This window comes from Hirundo rustica, chromosome 8 (genome assembly GCF_015227805.2).
Source record: "Hirundo rustica isolate bHirRus1 chromosome 8, bHirRus1.pri.v3, whole genome shotgun sequence".
In the NCBI taxonomy this organism is placed as follows: Eukaryota; Metazoa; Chordata; class Aves; order Passeriformes; family Hirundinidae; genus Hirundo; species Hirundo rustica.
The window spans coordinates 31,104,063-31,127,319 of record NC_053457.1 but is presented as its reverse complement, the minus strand read 5'-3'; the positions used below and the strand labels follow the sequence as shown (position 1 = coordinate 31,127,319).

General features: G+C 39.4%; 1 protein-coding gene across 4 annotated transcripts in view; it reads right to left on the bottom strand.

Annotated features, from left to right (window-relative positions):
* WDR11 (WD repeat domain 11) overlaps positions 1 to 22,912 on the bottom strand; it is a 33,474-nt gene extending 10,562 nt beyond the window's left edge. The window contains exons 1-18 of one of the 4 annotated variants that reach the window (XM_040071536.1): positions 22,764 to 22,912; positions 21,756 to 21,867; positions 18,858 to 19,011; positions 17,877 to 18,050; positions 16,631 to 16,817; positions 15,993 to 16,158; positions 15,675 to 15,789; positions 14,556 to 14,751; positions 13,397 to 13,500; positions 12,748 to 12,924; positions 11,319 to 11,403; positions 6,843 to 6,949; positions 4,692 to 4,767; positions 3,154 to 3,262; positions 2,725 to 2,849; positions 2,166 to 2,313; positions 1,738 to 1,844; positions 1,149 to 1,263 (exon numbers count right to left, since the gene is read on the bottom strand). In XM_040071536.1, the coding sequence (XP_039927470.1) occupies positions 1,149 to 1,263; positions 1,738 to 1,844; positions 2,166 to 2,313; positions 2,725 to 2,849; positions 3,154 to 3,262; positions 4,692 to 4,767; positions 6,843 to 6,949; positions 11,319 to 11,403; positions 12,748 to 12,924; positions 13,397 to 13,500; positions 14,556 to 14,751; positions 15,675 to 15,789; positions 15,993 to 16,158; positions 16,631 to 16,817; positions 17,877 to 18,050; positions 18,858 to 19,011; positions 21,756 to 21,867; positions 22,764 to 22,849 (2,343 nt within the window). In that variant the 5' untranslated portion in view covers positions 22,850 to 22,912. The remainder of the gene's footprint in view (positions 1 to 1,148; positions 1,264 to 1,737; positions 1,845 to 2,165; positions 2,314 to 2,724; positions 2,850 to 3,153; positions 3,263 to 4,691; positions 4,768 to 6,842; positions 6,950 to 11,318; positions 11,404 to 12,747; positions 12,925 to 13,396; positions 13,501 to 14,555; positions 14,752 to 15,674; positions 15,790 to 15,992; positions 16,159 to 16,630; positions 16,818 to 17,876; positions 18,051 to 18,857; positions 19,012 to 21,755; positions 21,868 to 22,763) is intronic. The other 3 variants (XM_040071537.1, XM_040071538.1, XM_040071539.1) reach the window with 3 other exon arrangements.
* Positions 22,913 to 23,257: the final 345 nt, after the last annotated feature.

Genomic DNA, 23,257 nt, shown 5'->3' with positions numbered 1-23,257 from the left:
CATCACTCTGTGGGAGGCAGCGTCACACACCCAGGAGGCACGGCACAAAATTCACAATGAAAGGTGAAGTTAGCCATGAATCATCTCAATAATGGTCTTTTCTGGAGAGGAGGGAATTTAGAACCCTTGGAGTAGGTCACAAAGTTGCCCCGGAACAATACTATTTCCCAATTTGGGGCTGAGAAAAAAATCATTTTGAGCATCGTGTACAGCTGACTTTTTGTCAACTTTTCCAACAGTACAGGAGTAGATGTATAATAGAACTGAGACTATAAAATATTACTACAGATACTCTGAAAGACTTTAGACTGAAAATGTGAATTTAATTTAAAATGCTTTCATGCAGGAAACTCTTTTATCCTGAAATAAAGAGAGAACAGCTACAAGAGGTGTATCTTGTGGCATCAAAACTATTCAAATGTGCTTCAAGGGTAATATCCTACTCTGCTTATGCAATTCACAGTAGTTGTTCAAATCTACTGTCCATTCTTATCATCAGTGGAGTTTCATATTGCACTAACTAAGTGTCTGAGTTTGGAGCTGGTGCCCATTACAAAGTGAACAGGAAAAAACTTAAAATGCCTGTTTCATACCCTGATACCCTGAACTCATACCAGGGGCTAAGTTAAAACACCACAATTATATTTCCTTCCCCATGGTACCTCTAATCCCCTGAAAGACCTACAAAGCAAACCCCAGAAGCTTTGTGAACATAACTACGGAGTTTCTGGGTAAGAAGAGAAGCTAGACAATATTAGTGAACAAGTGTTTGGTTTCCTGGTATTCCCTAATTAATTAAATCTACTGACCATACACAGAGGAAACCTGCAGTGAAAGCAATCTCCTGATTAAAATCTCAGGCTGGGGACTCCCCCTTAAATTTTCAAGGTCTGCCTCAAAACCAGTACCAGAGGGTGGCAAAAAGGATCTCAGACATTGTCAGCTTTAGGAGTGGAAGACTCTTCTCATTGCTGGCAGCTCAAAGGTGTTTTATAGGGAGTAAAAATCTTCTGAGAAAAGCCACTTGACTTTACAACTGCCAGCAAGAAATCTTGACTCAGTAAAACTTAATTCCTCACTCATCCTAATTTTCAGAGGGGAGGTGTGGGCTTTGAAGAGAGGTGCCTATCAAACCCACAGCCACTTACCTCTTTTGAATCCCAGATTTCTGCCCCATCGTTGTACATCGCAAGAAGTTTTTGATTTCCTTTCCCTGGGGCAAACCGTATTTTTTTCACCCAGCTCCGGTGTGTAGGAATCCCCCTAAGGAAAGACAAGATTAGGATCCATCATTTTTTACCCATATTGTAGGAAATGGAATCCTTTCCAGGAACTTTTCAGGTCCTGGTATTGCACAGACTGAGGAGAAGAACAATCTCTATGTATACACACTCACAGATGGATGACCACATTATGAATTTATTAAACTAAAATGATGAAATGCTTGGAATAAACACTACAATACTTAATGTTGTACCAGAAGCCATTGCAGATTTAATTTTATCTTAAAAAAAAAGATATCTAGCTGATCTTAAAACCTTGATTAAATGTTAATTCTTCTGAAAACACAAGAGATTAAATGTAGGGAACTGCGCCACAGTAGAGATTTTCTGAATTTTTATTCCAAAATACTTGCATTTTTCCCTACAGTGAAGAACAAAAATGAGGAAGGATGAAAACATTCCACATTCTAATACTCATCATCTCATGTTTGACAGACTTCATTTGCATTCGTACCTGGATACTCTAGCTTTCAAATCCCAGAAGTTTAAGTTTCCATCAACATCTCCAAGAACCAGGATATCTCCTTTCCAGGCTATACAAGTAATGCTACCCATACTTCCCTGAAAATATTTGAGAAGCAGAAAAATATCTTGTGATTAATAGATTCAAACATATGAATAAATATCTCAACATCGGTATTCATTTGAAAAATATTATACAACATGAGAGACCACACTCTACTTAATTAAAACAGGAAAAAAAATATATAATAATGGTAAAAAGAATTGCTATCAGTTTTTAAGTTGGAACTCATATTTCAGATTTCAAAGTACATTACTGACCACTTGTTGCTACAAAGCTTCTCCCTGATTTTTTTTTTCTGGAAATCAAAGCTAAGCAAAAAATTAAAGCATCAATGATACAGAAAAATTGGAACTCACATCTGGAGGAATTCTTGCACTGTCTTTTACTGAGTTTCCCTCTACTGTGAGATGATAAACCTGCCCATCAGCACCTGTAAACACAAAGTGCTCTCTGGCAGAGATGTTCTGGCTCAGCTCTGATTTACTTTCAGCTTCCTGCAACAAGCTTTAAAAAGAACATAATGAGACATAATTATTTCTTCCTTGTAATCAGAATTGCGAGATAAATTCTACCTAATGCATGGAAACAGCACAAAAAAATCCAAACCAAAAACCAGCATATATCCTTCTAAATGCTTAACAGTTAACTATTTATTAGTTCCACTCTTGTGGAAATGTCCAAGGGCAAGTAACAGTTTTACTTAAAGAACCAGGTAACCAATGAGAGAAAGCTGAGAGAAACAGGGACATCAAAGTAGACCAAGGTCCCACATATAAAAACTAAAGGGAGGCCCATAAAGTTGTTTTGCTTGCTATGTACTCAAGAATCAGTCCCACAATATTCTTTTCATTAGAAAAATGGCACATGGTGGGAAAACAATTGCTGTAGCAGAGGATTCCACAGGAGGAGGGATACCTGATCACAGAGGATTCCACGCTGCTGACTTCAGTGTCTGATGCCACTGTCTGCCTGGCCATGGCCTCCCTGGCTGCCAACTGCTTCTTCCTCAGGCTTTTTAAGTTATGGGAAGGTGACCACTCCTGTGGAAAATGGCCCAGGAAAAATGGGAAAGGAGAAGATTTATTCCCTGAATTTACTGGGGCTTTATAATGATTTCCAAGAAGGTTGCTTTCTGTAATACCTCCCTCCATCACCCAAGGGCCACAGCAGATTTCTTCACCAGAACCTCCTTTTTTCCTGCCTCCATTTGATGACAGATGAAATGTTAAAGCACTTATCTGTATATGCTACAGCTACAGTAACACTTGCTGCAAAATTCTTCAAAGATTTTATACTATTTCAGTGTATTACATTTATTAAAAGCTAACAGAATATATTCCTTACCAAAGCAGTGGCTGTAGGGAAGTTTTTAGACATCTCTCTGAGCAGAGTGCAAGTTCTGACATCCCAGATCTCCAGTGGTTTGTCTTTAAATACCACAGCTAGATACTGCCTGAAACAAATGAGAATTTACTCCAGCAAGAGTCCTTTGAGCATTTTACTTCACACCAGCACTCTGGAGGCCCTCAAGAGTTAGCAGAGCAAATCAAAACCCCATCTGAAGCTCGTGATTCCCTTGAGTTACTGAGGAGCAAAATAAAGTCTGAAAGAGTTCTCTTCAAAGCTTACAGAATTATAAATTTCTGCCAGGTGGCTCTGCACAGTTACTGTGGAGGAGACAAGGGAATAATTCAGAGAGCAGCAGCACATCTGATCTCACCACGTTCAGCCTGAGCTGATGACACAAAATACCAAAAAAACCCACAAGACTGAAGGCTGGACAGAGTTTCTTCCCTCCTACAGATGCATGCCACTTCCGAACCCAGGGAAAAATGAGCATAAAATCACCTCACACCAAACCACTGGTCAGTCACGTCTTCAGACTGCTCATTTGGAGCTGGATGAGTGTAAACACCTTTAATCCACCACTTTTCACATTTAACTTGAAAACAGAGAGGCCGTGCAGCAATTTGTCCTCTCAGGCACTGCATTTATCTCTCTGCAATGAACCTCCTTTCTTGCCTCACTCAACACTCTCCAGCCTCTTCATCTAAGCCCATGGCTGTTCTTAATTTTTAATGCATTATTAAGAACATTCAATGGTTGAACTCTCCCAAATTCTCTGGAAACCCTACATACAAAAATATTCCTGTGCAAGCTGGAGGACATTTTTTTTTCCTCCACCGTAAGGAAGAAGCTATGAAGATTTAGAGACAATGCCCTATTGAATTCAACACTACTTTAATTTCATTTATACAAGAAAGTGAAGTAATTTTCCAGAGTACTACAATGATTATTTTTGATACAATGAAGACCAGGGCCACCTGCCACAGGCCTGAGTTCAAAATAATGAGGATATGAAAGGAAACAATTTGGTCATTTATCAGCTGACTTTTCAAACAACTATATCTCACAGCTGGTTTCCCAGCAGTTATTACAAAGGTATGAAATACTTACAAAAGCTAAATAAATGTGAATAACCATCCAATCTTTAATGCCAAACATCCTAGTTTTCAGTAAGACTGAAGTTATAGAAAAGAGAATTGACTCATAAGAGAATCAAAGTTGAAAAAAAAGTTCAGCAATTTTATTCTCCTTAGTATTATCAAAAAGCCTGTTCAGTAAACACAATTCCTGTAAGAAATAAAATATTAATTACTGATTTTGCAATGTGATTGGATCCTGAAGTGCCAAAGTCAACCACAGAAACATTCACAGCTTTTTCACTTGGAATTATTATTTTGAAGCATTTTCCTCTTGAGGATGCTGAATATTTTTCTATACACTCTGAAGTGCTTTTTTTCCTTGGAATCTCTAGATGTTATGAGGATTTTCATGCAGTGCAGTGGAATTTATAAACTTCCCAAGGCTGAGGCACTTACTTCAAATGAGACACCTTTATCATTTCGATGGCTGGCTCGTCGTTGCCTCGCTCCCCACGGAATGCAATGCTCCTGCCTGGAGCACACAACAGGGGGACAACAGAAACAGTCAATAAACTAAACAGAAATAGAGAAATAGCTTCAAAACTGTCCTGGCTGTAAACACAACCAGTTTACAGACAGAACATCTCCAAATCAGCTGTCATCTCTAACGTTACCTTTGTCGCTGTCAAAGTTTTACTGCATTTCATTTTACTGCAGTTCAGAGCTTATCATTAAAATTCCAAAGTTTACATTAAACATATTGTAAACTCTACTGTCAAATCTGACTCACTTCCAGAGCACAGCAACTCAAATGGATGCATCAGAATTACACAAGTTAGAGAGAGAGAATTCAAAGCGTTATTATTTTCCACTCAAAGCCAATGAGAGATTCTCTCCATTCCCCAAGGAGGAAATTCATTAATAGATTTCAAGCTTGATAAAAGAAATTAACTCTGCCATGAACTAAGTGTGATAGCATTTCATGGTGTAATTCTACATTTATCAGAACCGTTCTCTCTTCCTTTCCAGCTAAAACAGTAAATCTTGAGTTTATAATCTCATCCCCAACAAAATTTTCATCCACTTGTAGGAAGTGTTGCAGAATTATAGGTGTTAGAGATATCACTGAAATAAATAATGACCTACAAATGGCATCTTCTGTGCAAGTTTCATTTTCCTTAGCTTCCAAGAAAAATTCCAGCTATAAACTTTAGCTCCTCTTGTAGCTCAGTACTAAATTACTTACACCAGCTACATGAATAAATCTATTATCAAGAACATGAGTTAGAGCTCTCCTGTCAGAGGCTACTGGAATTCTTTCTCATCTGTTTTCAACATCTTAGCAATCTTCTTTCACGTTTTTATTCAGAAACGTACGTGTGAATTTTGTCAAAGTGAATCTGAACCAGCAGAGTTTTCCTAGACCTAAATAGAAAGTTGGGCTCTGAAATGAGGGAAGAAGCAAAAATCAAACACTTAAATTGCTATGCCTTTCTTGAAAGCTTTAAAAGAGGAAATGTACCATTTTTAAGCAAACCAAATGATAAGGTCTCAGATATTCACATTTACTCAAAACTTGGTTGCCTGCAGAAATTCTGAACCTTTTATGACATCTGTCTATAAATGTTCTATACTGAAAAATCAGATTCCCATTTTACATGAGAATAATTTTCCAATGCATGCATTTCTTTCTGTTTTGATTTTGAACAGTTGAACAGAAGACATTATATGAAAAAACTTTACAATAATATTATGCTGAAAGAATAACCTCTCTGTGCAGCACCCTGGAAATATAACAGGGTTTGTCCATAAGCTTAAAAAAACTCAATTAAAAAAAAAAAAATCACTTTACATAAAGCAATTCAGAACTAGCCATGTGCTACAAGATTCAGGCTCTTCAATTAGAACTTAAATGGCTCCAGCTTTTCACATCCAAAAATAACTTTAAATTATTGAAGTGCTTCCTGTTCTGGGCTGTCTAATCTCCCCAGGTATACCTCCTTATATTGTGCAAATATCACCCATTATGAGGCCAAAATTGTTGAAAAAACACACGTAACCTGTTAATTTTGCTATCAACAGTGTCTTTTAACAGTTACTTTTTAACCTTCCCAATTCTTTATAAAAGTACCAGACTTTATTGTTTAAAATCCCTTTTACACTCATTCACACTTTTGCTCTGACCATGTGCCCATCCTGCTGCTGAAACAAACCACAAGAAATGGTTCAACATTATTTCAGGTGCACACCAAACAGCGGATGCAGACTATGGCAAAACACATTTGGAAATATGGAAATATCTGTATTTTGTGAACAAAATCCACCACTAATACTCTGTGTGGCTGCTTCTGACCTCCCTGCTGACACTTATTACTCTTTTAATAAGTCCAAGATGTTTTTGCAAAGGTGGCGGTTCAGGTCTGTCTGCAGAGCACCAGACAAAACACATCCTGTGGCTTCACAAAGAAGAGCAAGAAACAGCTAAAACTCCTCTATTATTTTATTTTGCCACGACAACAGAAGGAATTAAAAAAAATAATAGTCAGAACTTGTCACTCCCCAGCAAATCTGTCAGCTCCTGGAGCATATTTCTCAGGAGACACAAACCTGTTGGAAGGTCCACCAGCTGCAGCTCATTCCTGACCAGTCCCAGATTGTTGGGCGTTGATGTGGCAAAGGAAATGAACCCACTCAAGCTTATCCACTCAATTCCCCTGTGAGCAGAAGGAAATACATGGAGCATATTAACCAAAATATTTGAATTGCTAGAAGTCTGAAGTGTGGTTTTTTTCTTAAAAGCCCAGCACAGATGTAGTTTTCTACACTTTTTGGAAACGTATTTAAGCAAAAAAAGAAGCTACACATTAACAACCATGGTGTGAATATAAAGTTACTGAATTAAATTTAAGAGCAGCTTTCTTTTCAGACTGCCTTAGCTCTATTTCGGTTAAAATAAAAAATTCAGGTAGAAACATAGTTAACTTTTTCAAAAAGCCCTCACAGATGCTCAGCACCAGAGTGAACTAAAAGCCCTGCTCTGATCAAATCAGTGGTTACTATCACACAACTCCAATTTCCCAGCACACAGGAAAATACTCATGTGGGTGGCAGTGTGGGTAAACTTCATTCTTCCAGTCCAGAGAGAGGAGAAATAAAGATGATATAAAAGGAAAGGCCCTGAAGAGCTTTCACAAAAGCACCAGAAACCTGGTCGGTTTTTTGTTGGTTTTTGCTCTTTTAGATGACATCAAAGCAGCTCCTGAGCAAATCACGTTGCAGTGCTGCAAGGACGTAAAGTTCCAGCGCTCAGAACATATTGGCAGCACAGATGGACTCTCAGCCAACTCCTGAAATACACCACAGGGCAAAAGGGACAGAAAGTGGCACTGGCTGGGACTGTTCCTAAACAAGACTCTTGTCCAGCCTCATTTTCCACACACTCGGTGCCTGCAAAAATTGCTTTATCTGTGAAATAAATCAAGGAGCTCTTGTAAAGAAAATTCTTGTAAAGAAAATTGAGCTCTAATACACACACGTGCTCACCTTCATTTTAACACAGATAAAAGGATTTAAGGTTTCCTCAAAGCCTTCAAACACAAATTACTTAAGAACTGTTCCCAGGACAAGTATTCTGTTACATGAACTGTGTGCTTTGCACGAATATTTGTGCAGTAGGGGAAAGATAAATCCCAGTATTTATGATTTACTGCCAGTAAATCCAACTCAGACTGCATTAAGTAGAAGTTTCCGAGATACAATGTACATGGGTGAAACCAAAAAGCACTCCCATAATATTTTGCACATACCATTTACAGCCATATTTATATTATTTTAGTTCAAGCTTTCAAAACATGGGAAGCTTTATTCCTAAGTCCTCAAAAAAAGTTAAAAATTTAGGGCCCAATCTTTTTCCCAGCAGGACCTATAGAAGTTCAACCATTAATTTCAATCAAAATGAGAAATGTTCAATTATTAATTGAGACATTTCAGGCATGGTTGAACAGAAATCTACAACTGCAGTAATGGGTGACATTGCAAATCTCCAAAGGGTCATAAATCCAGGGAGCTTTCTGAAATGGAAGAAATGTGAATTCTGACACCTTTCCATTTATCTGTTACTCAGCTATATTTTTTGGAAAAAGTCCACTCTTAATGCATTGTTATTTCTGGTTGTTATTCACCATTCCCCTGCAAAGACCTGAAGCATTTTCTACACATCTTTCATCAGATTTACCAGGGCAAGTCCTTTCTCTCTGCTGCTGCCTGGCCATCTGTCAATACCAATAAAGATCTACAGAAACCCAAAACACTCAAAATCAAAAGGAAACCTTAGCTCAGCTAACTGCTTGCACCTGAAACAACACAATTTTTGTCACTGTCATACATAGAAATTGAGAATCTGAAGACAGTGATTCAAATTTTTATGATGGAAACAAGTAATACCTTCCCTGTTGAAACAGCAAAAATTTCCTCATAAAACCCATCTTTGCCTACCAGAATGAAGGGTTACATTCAGCTGCCAACCACTTCTCAGAGTGAATCCACTCTTTTAAAATGTAACATTTAGAGATTCTATACATTCAACTTGTCTCAGCTACTCCAGGAGTGAGACTCAGTTGTTTTGATTAATGTTTCCAGTGCAAACAAATCACAAAGTGCACTGAAGTGGATAAAAACACAAATTACATTTCTAGTTGGGAAGAGATTGTTGTGACTTTATGACACGGCAGCTGCTACTTAAATTTAAGACTTGTAAGAAAAAGTGAAAGGCAAAATGGGAAATTAAACCATATGTGCTCCCAAAGTGGTGGTAGATATTCTTCATCCTAATTTCTCTATTTAAGGGAAGTTTTTTTGAAGAGGTGATGAATGTTTGCAAAGCAGTTTCCCAAAGAGAAGTCAGCTGAAATTCAAATGCTATAACAGCTTCAATTCAACTGCTAAAATCTGGATGTAATGTAGTAATTTTTAAGCTGTGCCTGCAGGCCATAGACATTCTTGTTATAGTCAGTGAGATTTTAGTTTTCAAAATAAAAGCTGCTGCAGCCTTGAACTTGCTGAGCTTCAGTGACAAAGAATGAGCAGCACTGCTCCAGTCACAGCTATTTTGCAATCAGAATAAGCAGAAGCAGCACTGAGAGCTGCAAATGTGCCACTGAACTGAAAGCTGCACTGCAGGCATCCTTTTTTGCATGTCTCAAATATATTCTTCTCTGAAGATGTTTTATTATCTCCTGTATTGCCTGCTGTCCATAGGTATCTGACCTGGTTATTTCATGGTCCTTGCAGTTTCTCTTAGTAATAAGAATGATTTGTATTTGTCTCTGTCCTGAAGGAATCCTGATCTCCTGCTCCCAGTTTCTGCCAGGCCAAAATCCCCTTCTTGATTTCCCCCTCACTTACAGTCCTGGCAGTGGCCTGATTAATTTTCCCTCTTTGTGTGCTTTGAACATTTCTGCTGCTTCTTGCCTCAGTGTCCTTATAAAAATAAAATTTAACTCACCAGAGAAGTATCTACTTCCGTAATTCTAAACACACAGTGAAAGCTAAGTAATAATCATAAATAAAATGAATATTCAGGGTTACCCACCCTTTATCTTAAAAGGAAGGACAGAAAGGCAGTTCTTCCTTGTAGTCACAACATAGATTCAAAGTTTAAATAGAACCAACCAAAAAAATCAGCATGTGACTACATATGTAGAACACTCTAATCTCAAAAAAAAAGAGAAAGGAAATCATAATAACCCATAACCCAAACAACTCAGCGGCCGTTTATTTAGAATAACTGGATTTCTAAAGGAAAATTGCCTTATTTTTATTACACTTTCTTCCTAAATACAGAGAGCTCTGCTGGCCCTGAGTAACAATTCCAGAGTATTCTCAATTACATACTAAAATAATGATGGCCCTGGAGGTGCTCTTTCAGCTAAAATGGATACAGAGGCATTGTTCAATCTGTCTAGATTTTAGAGGTAAAATAACAATTCCCAGTGAAAGGAAAACTTTTGCACTCCATGAAAATCAATTAAAAAAAGAAAAGAATCTCCATGCCTTAATCTAAATTGCTTGAAGCATTCCCTTGAACTTGTAAAAATATGTAGAAAGTAATTCAGAAAATTGAGGAAACTGTGACAAATATTTAAAATATTTACCCTGATAATAGCCTATGGCTAAATAAATTTCACAAACATTTTATTATAATAAAGTTTCTCAAAAGCTGCAAACTCTTTACAAACTGAAAAGCCCAAACTAACAAAACTGCCAGTAATGCACAAAGTTTTTTTCAAAATTGTGTTTACTTCCTCCTCCCTCTCCATCTTACTTCCTTTTTTGACATGTGAAATGCGAGTTGGGGTTTTCATTCTCAGTGCTATAATCACTGTAATAAAAAAGGACTCTTCTCTTGTGCTGAATAACAGAAAGCATAAAATGAAAATAATTTCATGTGTAGCCAGTGGTATGAAACCAAGAGATTCAAATGGTTTAGAAGAGAAAAGGGAATTCTACTCTTTACAGTGCCAAGTAATCACACCCCAAACATAAAGAAAGTTACTTCATTTTGGTGGTAGATTCCAAGCAGCTTTCCATGATGAACTCTCAGAGCTGCCTATTCTCAGTAACCTGTACTTAACTTTTTGCAGAATGCAGAGTCAAATGCAGACCTTAATTAGATGAAGGCTTCATGACACAATTCTGATGCAATTTTTTACTAATATTTGTACTAGAAATAAGTATTTTATCTCCATGCTTAAATCTGCCTGGAAATATGTATCCAGGAAGCACCACCTTGAATATCTGTGCCATCAGTTATCCAAAAAGTTCTGCTATTGTGTGCAACACACAAACACACAGCACACAAGCTTTAAAATTTACTCTGCTCCTTCTTAGGATGGAAAAAATATTGATTCCTATACTCAAGTCTTTAAAAAATTATCTTGACTTCCCTTAGGACTGGAACTGCCTCAACAGCAATTTCAGCCCCAAGGGGATAAAGTAAATAAACCCTGCTGGGTAACATCACTCAGGTGTTTCAGCATTTGCTTCCTAGAAGGATTATAGCAGGAATGAAAATGAAAATCTTACTTCACTTCACAGGAATGGATGCTTAACTCCTTGTGGAGGAGTCCACTTGTAAGGTGAAACACCAGGACAGAGCCATTGCTTGTACCTGTAAAAATTGATTAAAAAAAAATGGGCACACATTTCATTCTTTTCTTCCATGCTTTAGGGAAAATGAAGGATTTACAGCTATTTCTCTCTCTCTCTCTTATTTTTAGATACCTGTAACTATTATATTTTACATTTTTACAAAAACTATGGTAATTTCTAGCACTTAAATCCCAAATGCTAAACCCTCTGCAGCCACTGATATTTGCCTGGATCAAGAAACTTTCCCAAACCTTTTTGTAGAGGCTGTAGAAAATCTGATTATTCTTCTTGCATTTCCACAACACTCCCACCCAGCTGAAGAACAAAGGAATGTTTCTTTTTTGCTTTGATTACTGGAGATGAATAAAAGCCTCAAGGAAATGTTTAAACTGTTATCCCCCAATAAAGCCAGGGGAGAATTCTGGGTAGATTTTATGGAATCATTAAAGCAATTCTGCTTCCTCATCCTGAAATAATGAGTTCTTTCAAATTAGAAATCAGTAACTTAGTAGCTTTGAGCATCAATTACAACAAAAACCTTCTGAAATACTGAAACTTACAATTTTCCAGTACACACTTCTTTGTATTCATATTAGCTCTGTGAAATACAACAATGGATACCTAAAGAGCCATCCAGGTATGTTAAGTTTAAAAAGACCTTGCTGTAAATGCATTTTACACCTGTTTGCTTTCTAATCTTTGTATTTCACCCTTTTTAATAGTTGCAGCTCACAGAAAAACACAAGTTACATTTTAGTAGGATCACATCATGTCATGATGGACTGCCTATGGTTTAGAGCACAACTCTGAAAGAGGGTGCCAGAAAAATCAGATTTAATTAGGGAAAATTCCAAGTTAATATATCAGGTGCTCACTGGCAACTATTCTAATAGCTAGATGAGTGTAACTCCATCTGTGGTAAGCTGGAATAGATTCATCCAAAAAAAATAACGTGCTGCAAGTGTAATTTTAGAAATTCACATCAGAGCAAATTAAAGTCCCTGTAAAGTTCACTTACTTGTTCTAGGAACGCAGGGCTGCAGAAGTCCCTATTTCCTGATATTCAGAATGAAGTGAGAGCAACATGTAAAATGCTGAGTGCATCAGCAGAACAATATCACAGTAAATAACAGAATAAATAAAAACTTGCCACTATATTGCATTTTTCAGGCAGCATTAAACCCCAGGCAGGAAAAAATAACCCCAAGACTCAGAATCAAACCAACACAAGGGTCACTATCTGCAATAAATTACACCGGGTCAACAGATCTTTCTATATTTTTTCTGAGCAACCAACTATATTTGAATTTAATACAGAATCTCTTCTTTTCAGAGCAATGGATAACCTGCAGCAGGCACTCACCAACAGCGAGGATGGGCTCGTACTGTTTGATGTTTTTGGTGGTGAGGGGCGGGCACATGCGGATGGCGAACGGGGGCAGAGGCAGCCCCGACAGAAGTCCCGTCAGCAGGAATTTGAGGTGCACTTCCTGCAGAAATGAATGCCTTAACTCTTCTCCAGCGCCTGCACCTTGCCCTGCTTAAAAATGAAAGCTCTTGTTGGTATGAGGTTTCAATTGGAGATGTTATAAAGGGTTTTCAGACAGAAATTTATGTAAGAAAAAATTACGAACAATGCGTAAGACACGTGTCTTCCTTTTGAGCTTTTCTGAAGACTGGTTGTTGTCTAGATTCCACAAAGAGGATATGTGTCACATAAACTGGCTTCTAAGATTAGTAACAAAAAATCCAAGAGTTTTGTCCAAATTCCATTTTAAAGTACTTTCCTTCCCCAAAGAAAATGAACTCGGAACTTTGGTCCTCAACATAAAATCTTGACGAGGATTAATTTGATAATTTTTTAGCAAAGAGGAATTCAGAGTTACTATTTCAGAGTTACTTTTAGAAAATAATTCTAGCAAATACCTTAAGTACTTAAGTAAGGTAAGATGTACAATGACTCAAAACCATGAGAAATTAGTAGCAGTAGTGTCAATGAAGGAAATTCTTACCAATCATGCTGTCTAACGAGAGGTCTGGAAGTTTATTTTGGCATGCTCCGACAGGGATTCCACAGAAGGAGACCGGGGAATACAGGGGTGATGCACTGGAACTGCTGCAAAAAGAATGGGAACAAGTTCCTCCTGCAGGCACAATCTCCATCCCCAAGGGACTCAGCCCCTGCAGCCATGTCCTGCTGGCCTGGGGCAGCTTTGTGTCATCAGCAAAGAGCAGAGACCGGTCTGCCTGGCTCCTAAAATATTCCATTTTTCCTGACAAAGATCAGTGTTCTAAAAGTAACTCTTAAGAACAGAAGAAGTTAAAACCAAGAACATTTGGATTCTAAACAGCCTTCCTGGATATGCAGCACAAGGAATCCATCCAGCAGTATTTCTGGGAATACTAAGAATAAAAACACTAAATCTCTGATGAGCAACAAGAGGGTCTATGTTGAAAATCTGGTACAGTTGACATTTAAAAGAATTCTATTTCTTTTATGGCAGTAAGTTATTTATATTATTCCATAGTATTTTAAAGGGTTATTGCAGCAGAACCTCAATCAATACATTGACTGTTCAAAGCACTGTATCACTTCACACAGCATTTTGAGAGACTGCTCCAGATCTAAAATTTTAAAGGCTCTGTGTATAACAACATTGTTTATACCCCCACATTCCAGTCACCTGCTGTGCAGACTCATACTGCTCAGTGTCAAATTCACACAAATCCAGCCGAAAGCCATTCCCCTACTAAAAGTGTAATTCTTTACAGACTCATTTGGTCCTTATATATGACTGTTAGTGAGGGATGCATTCCTAAGGAAAATTATGTGGTCTGAAGAAAGCCAAATGAGAGGAAAATGCTCCCTCAAAATAAAGTGAAAAGGCATTCTTTTGTTTTCTTAGTCCAGACAGTCAGGACGGATCTGCCTTTAAATAAAAAAAACAAAAACAAAAAAACCAGTAAATATAGTTCCTGCACTTCCCCAAAGAAAGAGAACTATCTATCTGGATGACATAGTTTGTTCCTCCTCCCTCCCCCACACACGTGTAGAGCATATGAAACACTGTCATGCATAGAAGGATCACTGCTGCCTTTAAAATACAATGAAATACTGAACACCACTTGGAGAAAAAAAGAAACTCTGGTAAGAAAAGTAAATCCCGTTACCTGTTCCGCACATTTCTGCCAGAAATGCTGGATTTTAACTCCCAGATCATCACCCTGCCATCACTGACGATGAGAGCTGCAGCGTTCTCATTCACTGGGCAGCACACCATGCTGAAGGGTCGGACTGTTTTGGTCACCCTGATGGCATCACACTGACTTCTTAAATCATAAACCAGCTCCTGAACTGGCTCTGGATCTGGAACACCAACACCCATAGAGAACAGAGTGGAAAAACATGAGGTGTGAGCAATCAGAGGGAATTGTGAAGCATGACTGAGTACTGTGATTGAAATCCATGTGCTTCCTGTGCAACAATTAAGAAAAGCAATCAAAAACAAGACACCCTTGATCTTGCTGAACACAATAAAGCTCTGCAAAGTTCTCCAAAATGTACCTTTGTCTTTGTAATATATTATTCCAAATGAAGCTTGCAAAACCTAAACCAGTAACTGTTTCATAGCTGGACAGAACCTGCATCTGCTCTCCACAATCTGAAACTTTATTGGTTTATTGGTCAGCTTGGAAGCCAGTAATGGAGCTCACTAGAAATTAGCAAACTGCTCAAACCAAAAGGAACAAACTAAACTCATTTTTTTCCAGTCTCCACCATTAGATTTAAGAGATCATTCTTAGTAACATGACACAAAAGTTTAATAATTCAGATTTTAATCTAAATTTAAGCCCACATCTTAGGAGTAAAATCAATTTTTCCGATTGACCAAATTACTTCCAAAATCTTGTGTTTGCCTAAATTTTTTTTTTTTCCTCAAAGATAAAAAGAACACTCAAATACTTTATTTAAAACATTATTGTATATGTGACTGTTAAGCCACTTACTAATTTAAGTATTGTTTAGCAATAAGAGGATATTCAGGATATTAATATTATCTTTTTGGCACTTAATATCAGGGAATTCAAAAACTTTTTGAATTTGTTTTGGGAAAACCCAGCAACAATTTCAATTTCAATTTCAATTTCAATTCAACATATAAGAGACAAAACACCAGAAGGGCACTAGATTCACCATCCTGTATGGGGCACGATGGTCATTATTGGTGTTAAATTGTTAATTAAAGTGTATCAAAGCTCATTTCTGGATATTTTTGATGCAAAACTCACCTGGCTCCTCATTTGGAGTTGCAGTGATGCTGCAGTTGGATCTGCGAACCCTCAAGGTGATACAACCATTTTCATGCAGACAAAATAACCCATCCCTCTGAAAACAAGGGATGACCTGGGCAGAGAGATGGCTGTTAGACTGCACATTCAAAATCTGACCCTTTGCAAAGGACATTAAAAATGTTACCACGAAGGCAACACTTCCGTGAATTTCTTCAGCTGCAGGATTTGTGGTTAAATCATTTGTAAAAAGTAACTGAAGGTTTTGATTGAACTGTTTGCTGTTACAATGATAAAACCCAACCAAACCTTGCTCACCTGTATGAAAGGCACCCCCGTCCTTTCAATGGCAATCACACCCACGGTCTGATTCACTTCCAAGTCAAGAATCAGAATTTCCCTGGGATACAGCAAGAGCATGTAGTTTCTTTTGGAAGGCAAATATGACAACTGAAGACAGTCGTTGAGTGTTACAGATTCAGCACTGTAAAATCAGACGTGAACTTTTATCAGGTTGTGTCAATGAACAGATCTAGTTCAAAATAAAATTAAGTTCCAATTTTCCTGCCAATTGCATTTTTTCAAGTAACCTCTATTTTGATCACAAAGCAACTGCAGATTTCCATTTATCTGTCAGAGCAGTGCAAAGCATCCCTGACTTCCAAAAACACATTTGGATGACTTTTGTCTAAGTAAGATTAGGGAGTAATTTTAAAAATTGCACTTCATTCAAATGGAACAAGTGTAATTCTCACACATCTCAAATCCAAAGCAATTCACTTAGGAATAGCACTGGCTGCCCTGACATTTACTGGCATTCATGGGAAATTACCCTTAGACACACTCCTTACTTCAATTTTTACTCTTGTCTATATTACCTTACAGGCTTTAACCTAAGTACATTGATAAAATCAGGAATGCAAACCATTATCTGAGAAGAAATATTTGCAACCTACCTTGGTTTTTCATTACTGATTAGGATTTTTACTTTATCAAGGGCCTTTTTGGCCCCCGTAGCAGCAGCCAGCTTGTTGTGAGAAGGGCTGGAATGGGGACTGGAGATGTAAACTTTCTTCCCTGAGCTGGCAGGAGCTTTGGAAGGGGAGAAGTCAGAGATGAACACTATTCCTTCACTGGTGAGCACTGGACCAAGAAAGAAAAATAGCACAATTCAGTCAGCAATTTGATTGTGGCATTCCATTTTAATGACATCTTGGTGAGGAGAAATGCTAATAACTTTGGTAACACTGTATCAGATGGAAAACTCATAATTTTAGACAATCAGCACTTTCTAACTGAAAGAGCAGCAGATGGTCCATTTAAAATCAATTAATATCCAAAAAACTCCATTTTTCAAAATTAAGTTTATATTAAAAACTCCTGTATTACTGGCAGAAGCTCAGTTAATTATTTTTTGCCAACTGTTTTTCTTTAAGATTCACAATGCAAATAGAAGACAGGATACACACTGACTGTATCACCATTTTTTGTTCTCATGCAGAGCATTGCTCAAATAATCATTAATTCACATTATTTATGTTGCAGCACAAAGCTCCACTGTACAGCTGAAGTGTTTATAGAAGGTTGAATGATATGGCAGATAAGAAAGCTACAAAAGCTGGCAACTGCACTGTCTCAATACAGATCAGGAGGGATGAAACTAAATTCGAAAACAAAATGGTCACTCTCCTATTTCTCTCAGGTTCTACCTGCTAAAATTAATAAATCTGCACTACATCCCCCTTGACATCTGAATAGCTTCTGGCACTGATCTCACACTGAGCCCTCTAAAGTCCTTTCTGTTGAAAATACCATTTATTCTTGGTCTACTCATCTCACTGGCCTCTCCCTCAGCACCCATCCCTTTACAGCCTTTTACACTTCACAGGGCTCTCTATCCTTGGCTTTCTCCAGCTCCCTCTGCACACTTCACACTTCCTTTTGTAAAGTCCCAAACATTTCTTTTCAGATCTCTAATTTCTCAGCTCATGCCTGCTTTCCCCCCTCCCACACAACAGCACCTTCTGAAACAAGATTCCACACTGGCCAAAAGCTCCCTGTCTTTGCTTTCCAACTTCTTATTGGCATTTCTGACATTATTCTCTCCAATCCATTGCTTTTAATTTCAACATTTACATTCCAGTTTAACAATTTCCCTGGTCACACACATCCGGCCCCACTGTTTTATGCACATAAACTTACAAGCTAAATGTGAGGGATCAAAGGGGTCAAATGAAAAAGACAGGATATTTTCAGCATAACTTTTCTTCCAAAGTTTGGTGCCTGTGTCTGCATTCCACAGTACAATATAATTTGGTGGGTGAACTGCAAGCAGTAAATCTCTGGAAGCATCTTGATTCCACAGCCACTGCATGTCTGTCAAAAGAAACAGGGAACAAAATTTATATTTGGGATGGTATCAGTGTGGACCTGGACACAAATGTCTTCTCCACTCTAAAACCTTTTAATCAGTCTTAAGCTCAAGAGTAAAATGAAACTGAATGTAACACTCAGCTCTTTCAGAGCTGGTAAAAGCTTTCTGGTGTGGTCAGAACTTCTTTAAACCTCCAGTGAATCGATGTTAGGAGTAAATAAAGCCCAATTTATGATGCACACACAAAAAAAAAGTAATAAAACTAAAATGAACTGTAGTCAATAAACAAATTTTCAGCGGCCCAGTATCAGACTTTAAATGTTGCATTTTCTTTCACAGAATTTATAAAACAGAATAATAACAAAACCAAAAAACCAAACAACCTAATTTCCTAAGAGGACTTTTATATAATAGATATAAAAAGCCCACCAGGTATAAGATAAGCCTCACAAGTTTTTAAAATAGCTGAAACGCCCCAAAAAACCCCAACCCCAGCTGAAGAGCACGAATATGTACTTGACACAGTAAATGTTATCATTTCAATCAATAACAATCATAAAAATAGATCCGACCTTTTGGTCACAAGACCTTGGAAAACATCACCATAACGAATTAAATCTCACAGCATTCCTCTGGGGGACACTAAATCTTCCATTTACTCATAAAATGAACAAGCAAACATACAGAGCGCCGGTAGTCCCAACAGGAAAATTCCCTGTCAGAACTGAGCACCGTTTCTAAAAGGCAGGTGATTTGTACACAGTGCTCCATGAAATAAATCCCATATAAGCATCAGGCACTATCATTACCTTGGATGGGCTTTGAATGCTCCTGTATCTCACAGCGAGCCGTTCCCGTTGCCACATCCCACACAATGATTTTCCCCGTGGCATCAGCGGAAGCCAAACGTAAGGAATATGGAGAGCCAACATTGTGGTGGTAATTTTCCTTGGCCCATTTAACCTGAAAATACAGGTGGGAAATTGGTTAAAGGAGACAAACATACGGCACAGACACCACAGTTCGTATTTTTCAGATAATGAACTTAATAAAAAAGCACAGTAAGAGTTAATGCCAGCAGCACCTGTAACATACCTTCAAGCCACCATCACTTGTGTAAATTGAAGGTAGGTCAGCACTGTGCTGCATGACTGCATGGCTGATATTCTCAAATTACATAAATAACAACCCTTGCTCCTGAAGGTAACTACAACAATATACACCATGTATACAGAGAATTTATTCAAATATATAGAGGAAACCAAATGGCAATGTTTAAGGTTCTGTGGGCAACCACAAACCTAAACCCACTGACTTCCAGGCAAATGAAAGCTGGAAAGTTATCATTCCACTTCTATACACATCCTAAAACATGTGATTTTCCTAACCTGACAAATATATTGTGGTATTGGTGAGGAAGGAAGGCTAGTCTTTAATTTATGTGTTGTCTCATAACCAAACAAAAACAAGTTCCTGCTGACATTTGCTACCTTCTTGGTTATTTTCAGCACATTGCCCCCACTGATTTCCAGGTACCACTTTCCAGTTTGGGATTGCAAGCTGCACAGGTTTGTAAATTTGCAATACTTATGAGAAATCTGTGTCCTGAAATCTGAAACATTCTGTCTACAACTCTTCCCAGATTACAAGGGAATGGATAACACTGACTTCTTCCTTATCTATCCCACATGGAGCTGGTTTTTGCTGTCTGCTTTTCAGGTGTACTTCTGCCCCAGGAGGGACTGCAGACACTGGCAGAACAAAGAAACATTGCTAAGCTAATGGGAATTCATCTGCTACAAAAATTCCATCCTGTGTGCTGTCACTGCCTGTCACAGAAAGGGTGAGGCCAACACAGGACTTTCTGCAGATACTGAAACGTGACATTCAAAAACTGAGACAGGACTATCACTGGGCACCAGTGCCCTTGCACCATGAACCAGATTTACAGCAGCATTCAGAGCCCTCTGTGCCGCCCCTCTCAGAGGTGTGAGCAGGATGTGTCTCACAAACAGGCTGAATAAATTAAACAAACGTGACACATGCACAGCAGACAATCTCTAGCTCTAGCTATAAATGCAAAGCATGTTTCTACCAGAATCACAAAGAATTCTTAAGAGACTCTCCTCTACCTACAAATTTCATTTTTTGCAATTCCTGCTTCCCTGCTGTTCAAGAAAGAACTATCCCTGAGGATATCTCCAGGTGGCTGTGCAACTGTAATTGTAAAAACCTACAAAGGTTATTTATTTCTCAGTTAAATGTATATTACTTCAAAGCAAATTCCAAACCTGGAAAACATCCTTACTCAAGGGAGAAGCTGTCACCAAGTTCAGAACAACAAAAAAGTACGTGACCAGCCCTAACCAGAGTCCATGTGCTGCTCCCATACCAGGAACCTCTTTCCCCTCTGCAGTCACTGTGATCCAACAAACCCCCACACAGGACCTGACCTCCTGCTAAAAGAAATTATTTTCTAGCAGTATTAGCCGCTGTTTACCCTGATTTCAAAATACTGGTCAGAAACAGGAACCAGAGGTGACTTTTTAATTTTCATAATCCATACCACCTCATTTAAAAAGCCGCATTATTGCTGTTTAAAGCATCAGAAAGGACACAAATGTCACTTCAGTCCTCTCATGCTTGTGATGGATCAAAAAACTTCTCTTATAATTAGATTTTCTTCTGTAATTAGGCATTTTCTTACAGTCTACTTCTGTTCATAAAGCTCCAGGTAGTGGCTTTGAAAAATTCCCTTATAAATTATTGGTCTTCAGACCTTCTTTTCCTGTTTAAATAATGAAACTTCTCAAAGCTACTGAACTCATTAAAATGCTATCACTGCATGGATCAAAACCTAATTTTGCTACAATTTGTTACATAAGCTAAGTGAAAACATTAAAGCAGAAGGCACATTCAACCTTTTTCTTCTACTACAAAAAGATGCCACCAAAACCCCTCCCACCTAAGACCCTATTATTCTTCATAAATTATTGACAGCCTTCTAACAAATACAGCACTTGTGCCAAGGACCATCAAACACATCTGCCAGGCAAACAATTCCCTAAACCCTAAGTGAAACTGTCATTGTCCACAGTCAGAGAGATGATGACTCAAAGAAACACATCCAGTTCCACCCTCCACCCAAACTCAAACTCTGCAATTTCAAGTCAAGGACTTTCAAAGGAAAGTACAGGTAACCTACACTTAAACTAAAATTTTAGCCATTTTGTATCACTAAAATGAATGTTCAGTTTTGCCTGCTATTGTTCCTTTTCTAAGTAAGAAAAGAAGAAAAAGGTTAAAAGTGACTTTCAAGACAAATGGTGCACACCTCCACAACAGGGAGGATCAGAAAATGCAGCAGCAAAGAGCTCCATTTGGTATTTTGTAATGTTCATTTGAAATCCTCTTATGTTAACAGCTTTCCTAGAAATGTATCTATGTTCTGTAACACTAACAAGATTTCCAGATATTCTAAGTTTAATATTCTATGTTTTCTAGAAAGACACACCATCAACCTCAACTCAAATTTCAGCATGCATGATGCGACTTAGCTGCAAAAGAGATCACATAAAATGCGGGTATTTTACATCAGATTTCATGTGAAAGTCACATGGAACATCATGTCGAGTATTCCCAGTGATTTGGAAGGATAACATAAACCCCAGAATAAAGTAACACACCATAAACCAGGCACATCTCACCTTGACAACACTGGCTTTGTGTCTTTCCAAAACCTGCAGGGTCTGAGCAGAGTTGGCATCCACTACGAGCACGAGGGAATGGCAGCCATAGGCAATCAAACCTTGCCAGCCCCTGGAAGAGCACAGAGCACCATCAACAAGTAAAACAGAACAAAAACTCTTCACGTCAGGAACAAGGGGGGGGTTGGTAAGTTGGATGCATGCTACTAGACACCGTATTTGATGTTTATCAGATGCTAAGTACCATTTAGTAACATAAAAAGCATTATAAAATCATATTGCACTGTCTGCTGGAAGCCTAAGCCACCACAAAGCATCTCTTTGTGTCCATCTCAGAATCTTCCTCTGTAAGTTTAAAACATCAGAGGAATTCATGAAGAGCGTTCCCAAATTTCAGATGTAAAAACACATGTAAGAAACATATTTGCAATGATATAATTAACGGCATATCTTTTTTGTTTATTAATTTATTTATTTATTGGCAAAAAAATGAGCACGTAAGTAATTATTACAGTAACAGTGAAAATTTGCTGAGGCCTGTCTGACTTCAGGAGAAGTTAACCACAGAATCCTAGAACAGTTTGAGATGGAAGGGACCTTAAAGATCATCCAGTTCCACCCCTGCCATGGACAGGGACATCTTCCACTGTCCCAGGCGGCTCCAAGCCCCATCCAACCTGGCCTTGGACACTGCCAGGGATCCAGGGGCAGCCACAGCTGCTCTGGGCACCCTGTGCCAGGGCCTGCCACCCTCAGGGAACAATTCCTTCCTGATATCGAATCTCACCCTACGCTGCTTCAATGGGCACCCGTGTGTCGCGGCCGGGAGGGGCCGGGCCACGCTCGCCCCCGGGCTCTGTCCCTGCCCAGAGCCGGACAGCAGCAGCTCTCCGGGCCCTGCCGGACCCATCGCTACCCCAGCCCCGATTCCCGGCTCTGTTCCGGGGCTCCCCGGACGCCCCGGCCCAAGCCCGGCCCGGCTCCCTCCGCCCGCGGCCCGGCCCTCACCAATCCGCCGCTCCCCGGTTGGGCGGGCTCAGGGCGCCCGTCAGGGTCCGCGCCGGCAGCTTGATGTTGACGGTGAAGCGCTGCATGGCGAGGAGCGGAGCGCAGCGGGGCCGGCCCAGCCCCGGCAGCCGGCGCCGAGCCCGCGGCCCTGCCGGCACCGCCCCGCAGGAAGCGCCGCCTCGGCGCCGCCGCCGCTCGCAGCTCGGCCGGGGCCCCGCGGCCCGGGATCGCCAGTTCCGCCCGGCCCTGCCCTGCCCCGGCCCGGCTGAGCGCTGTCTGCGGCCAGACGCGCCCCTCAGAAGGGCTGGCGGTGGCAGGGAGCTCTGGGGATCATCCCCGGCAGCGTCACCCCGGGTGGGTTTGGGATGGCCCCAGGGAGGGAGACTGCGCGCCCTCCCTGTCCGGCTGTTCCAGTGCTCTGCCGCCCTCAGGGTGAATAAGTTCCTCCTCATGCTGAGGTGTCCTTATCCTGTCGCTGGCACCATGCTCTGACA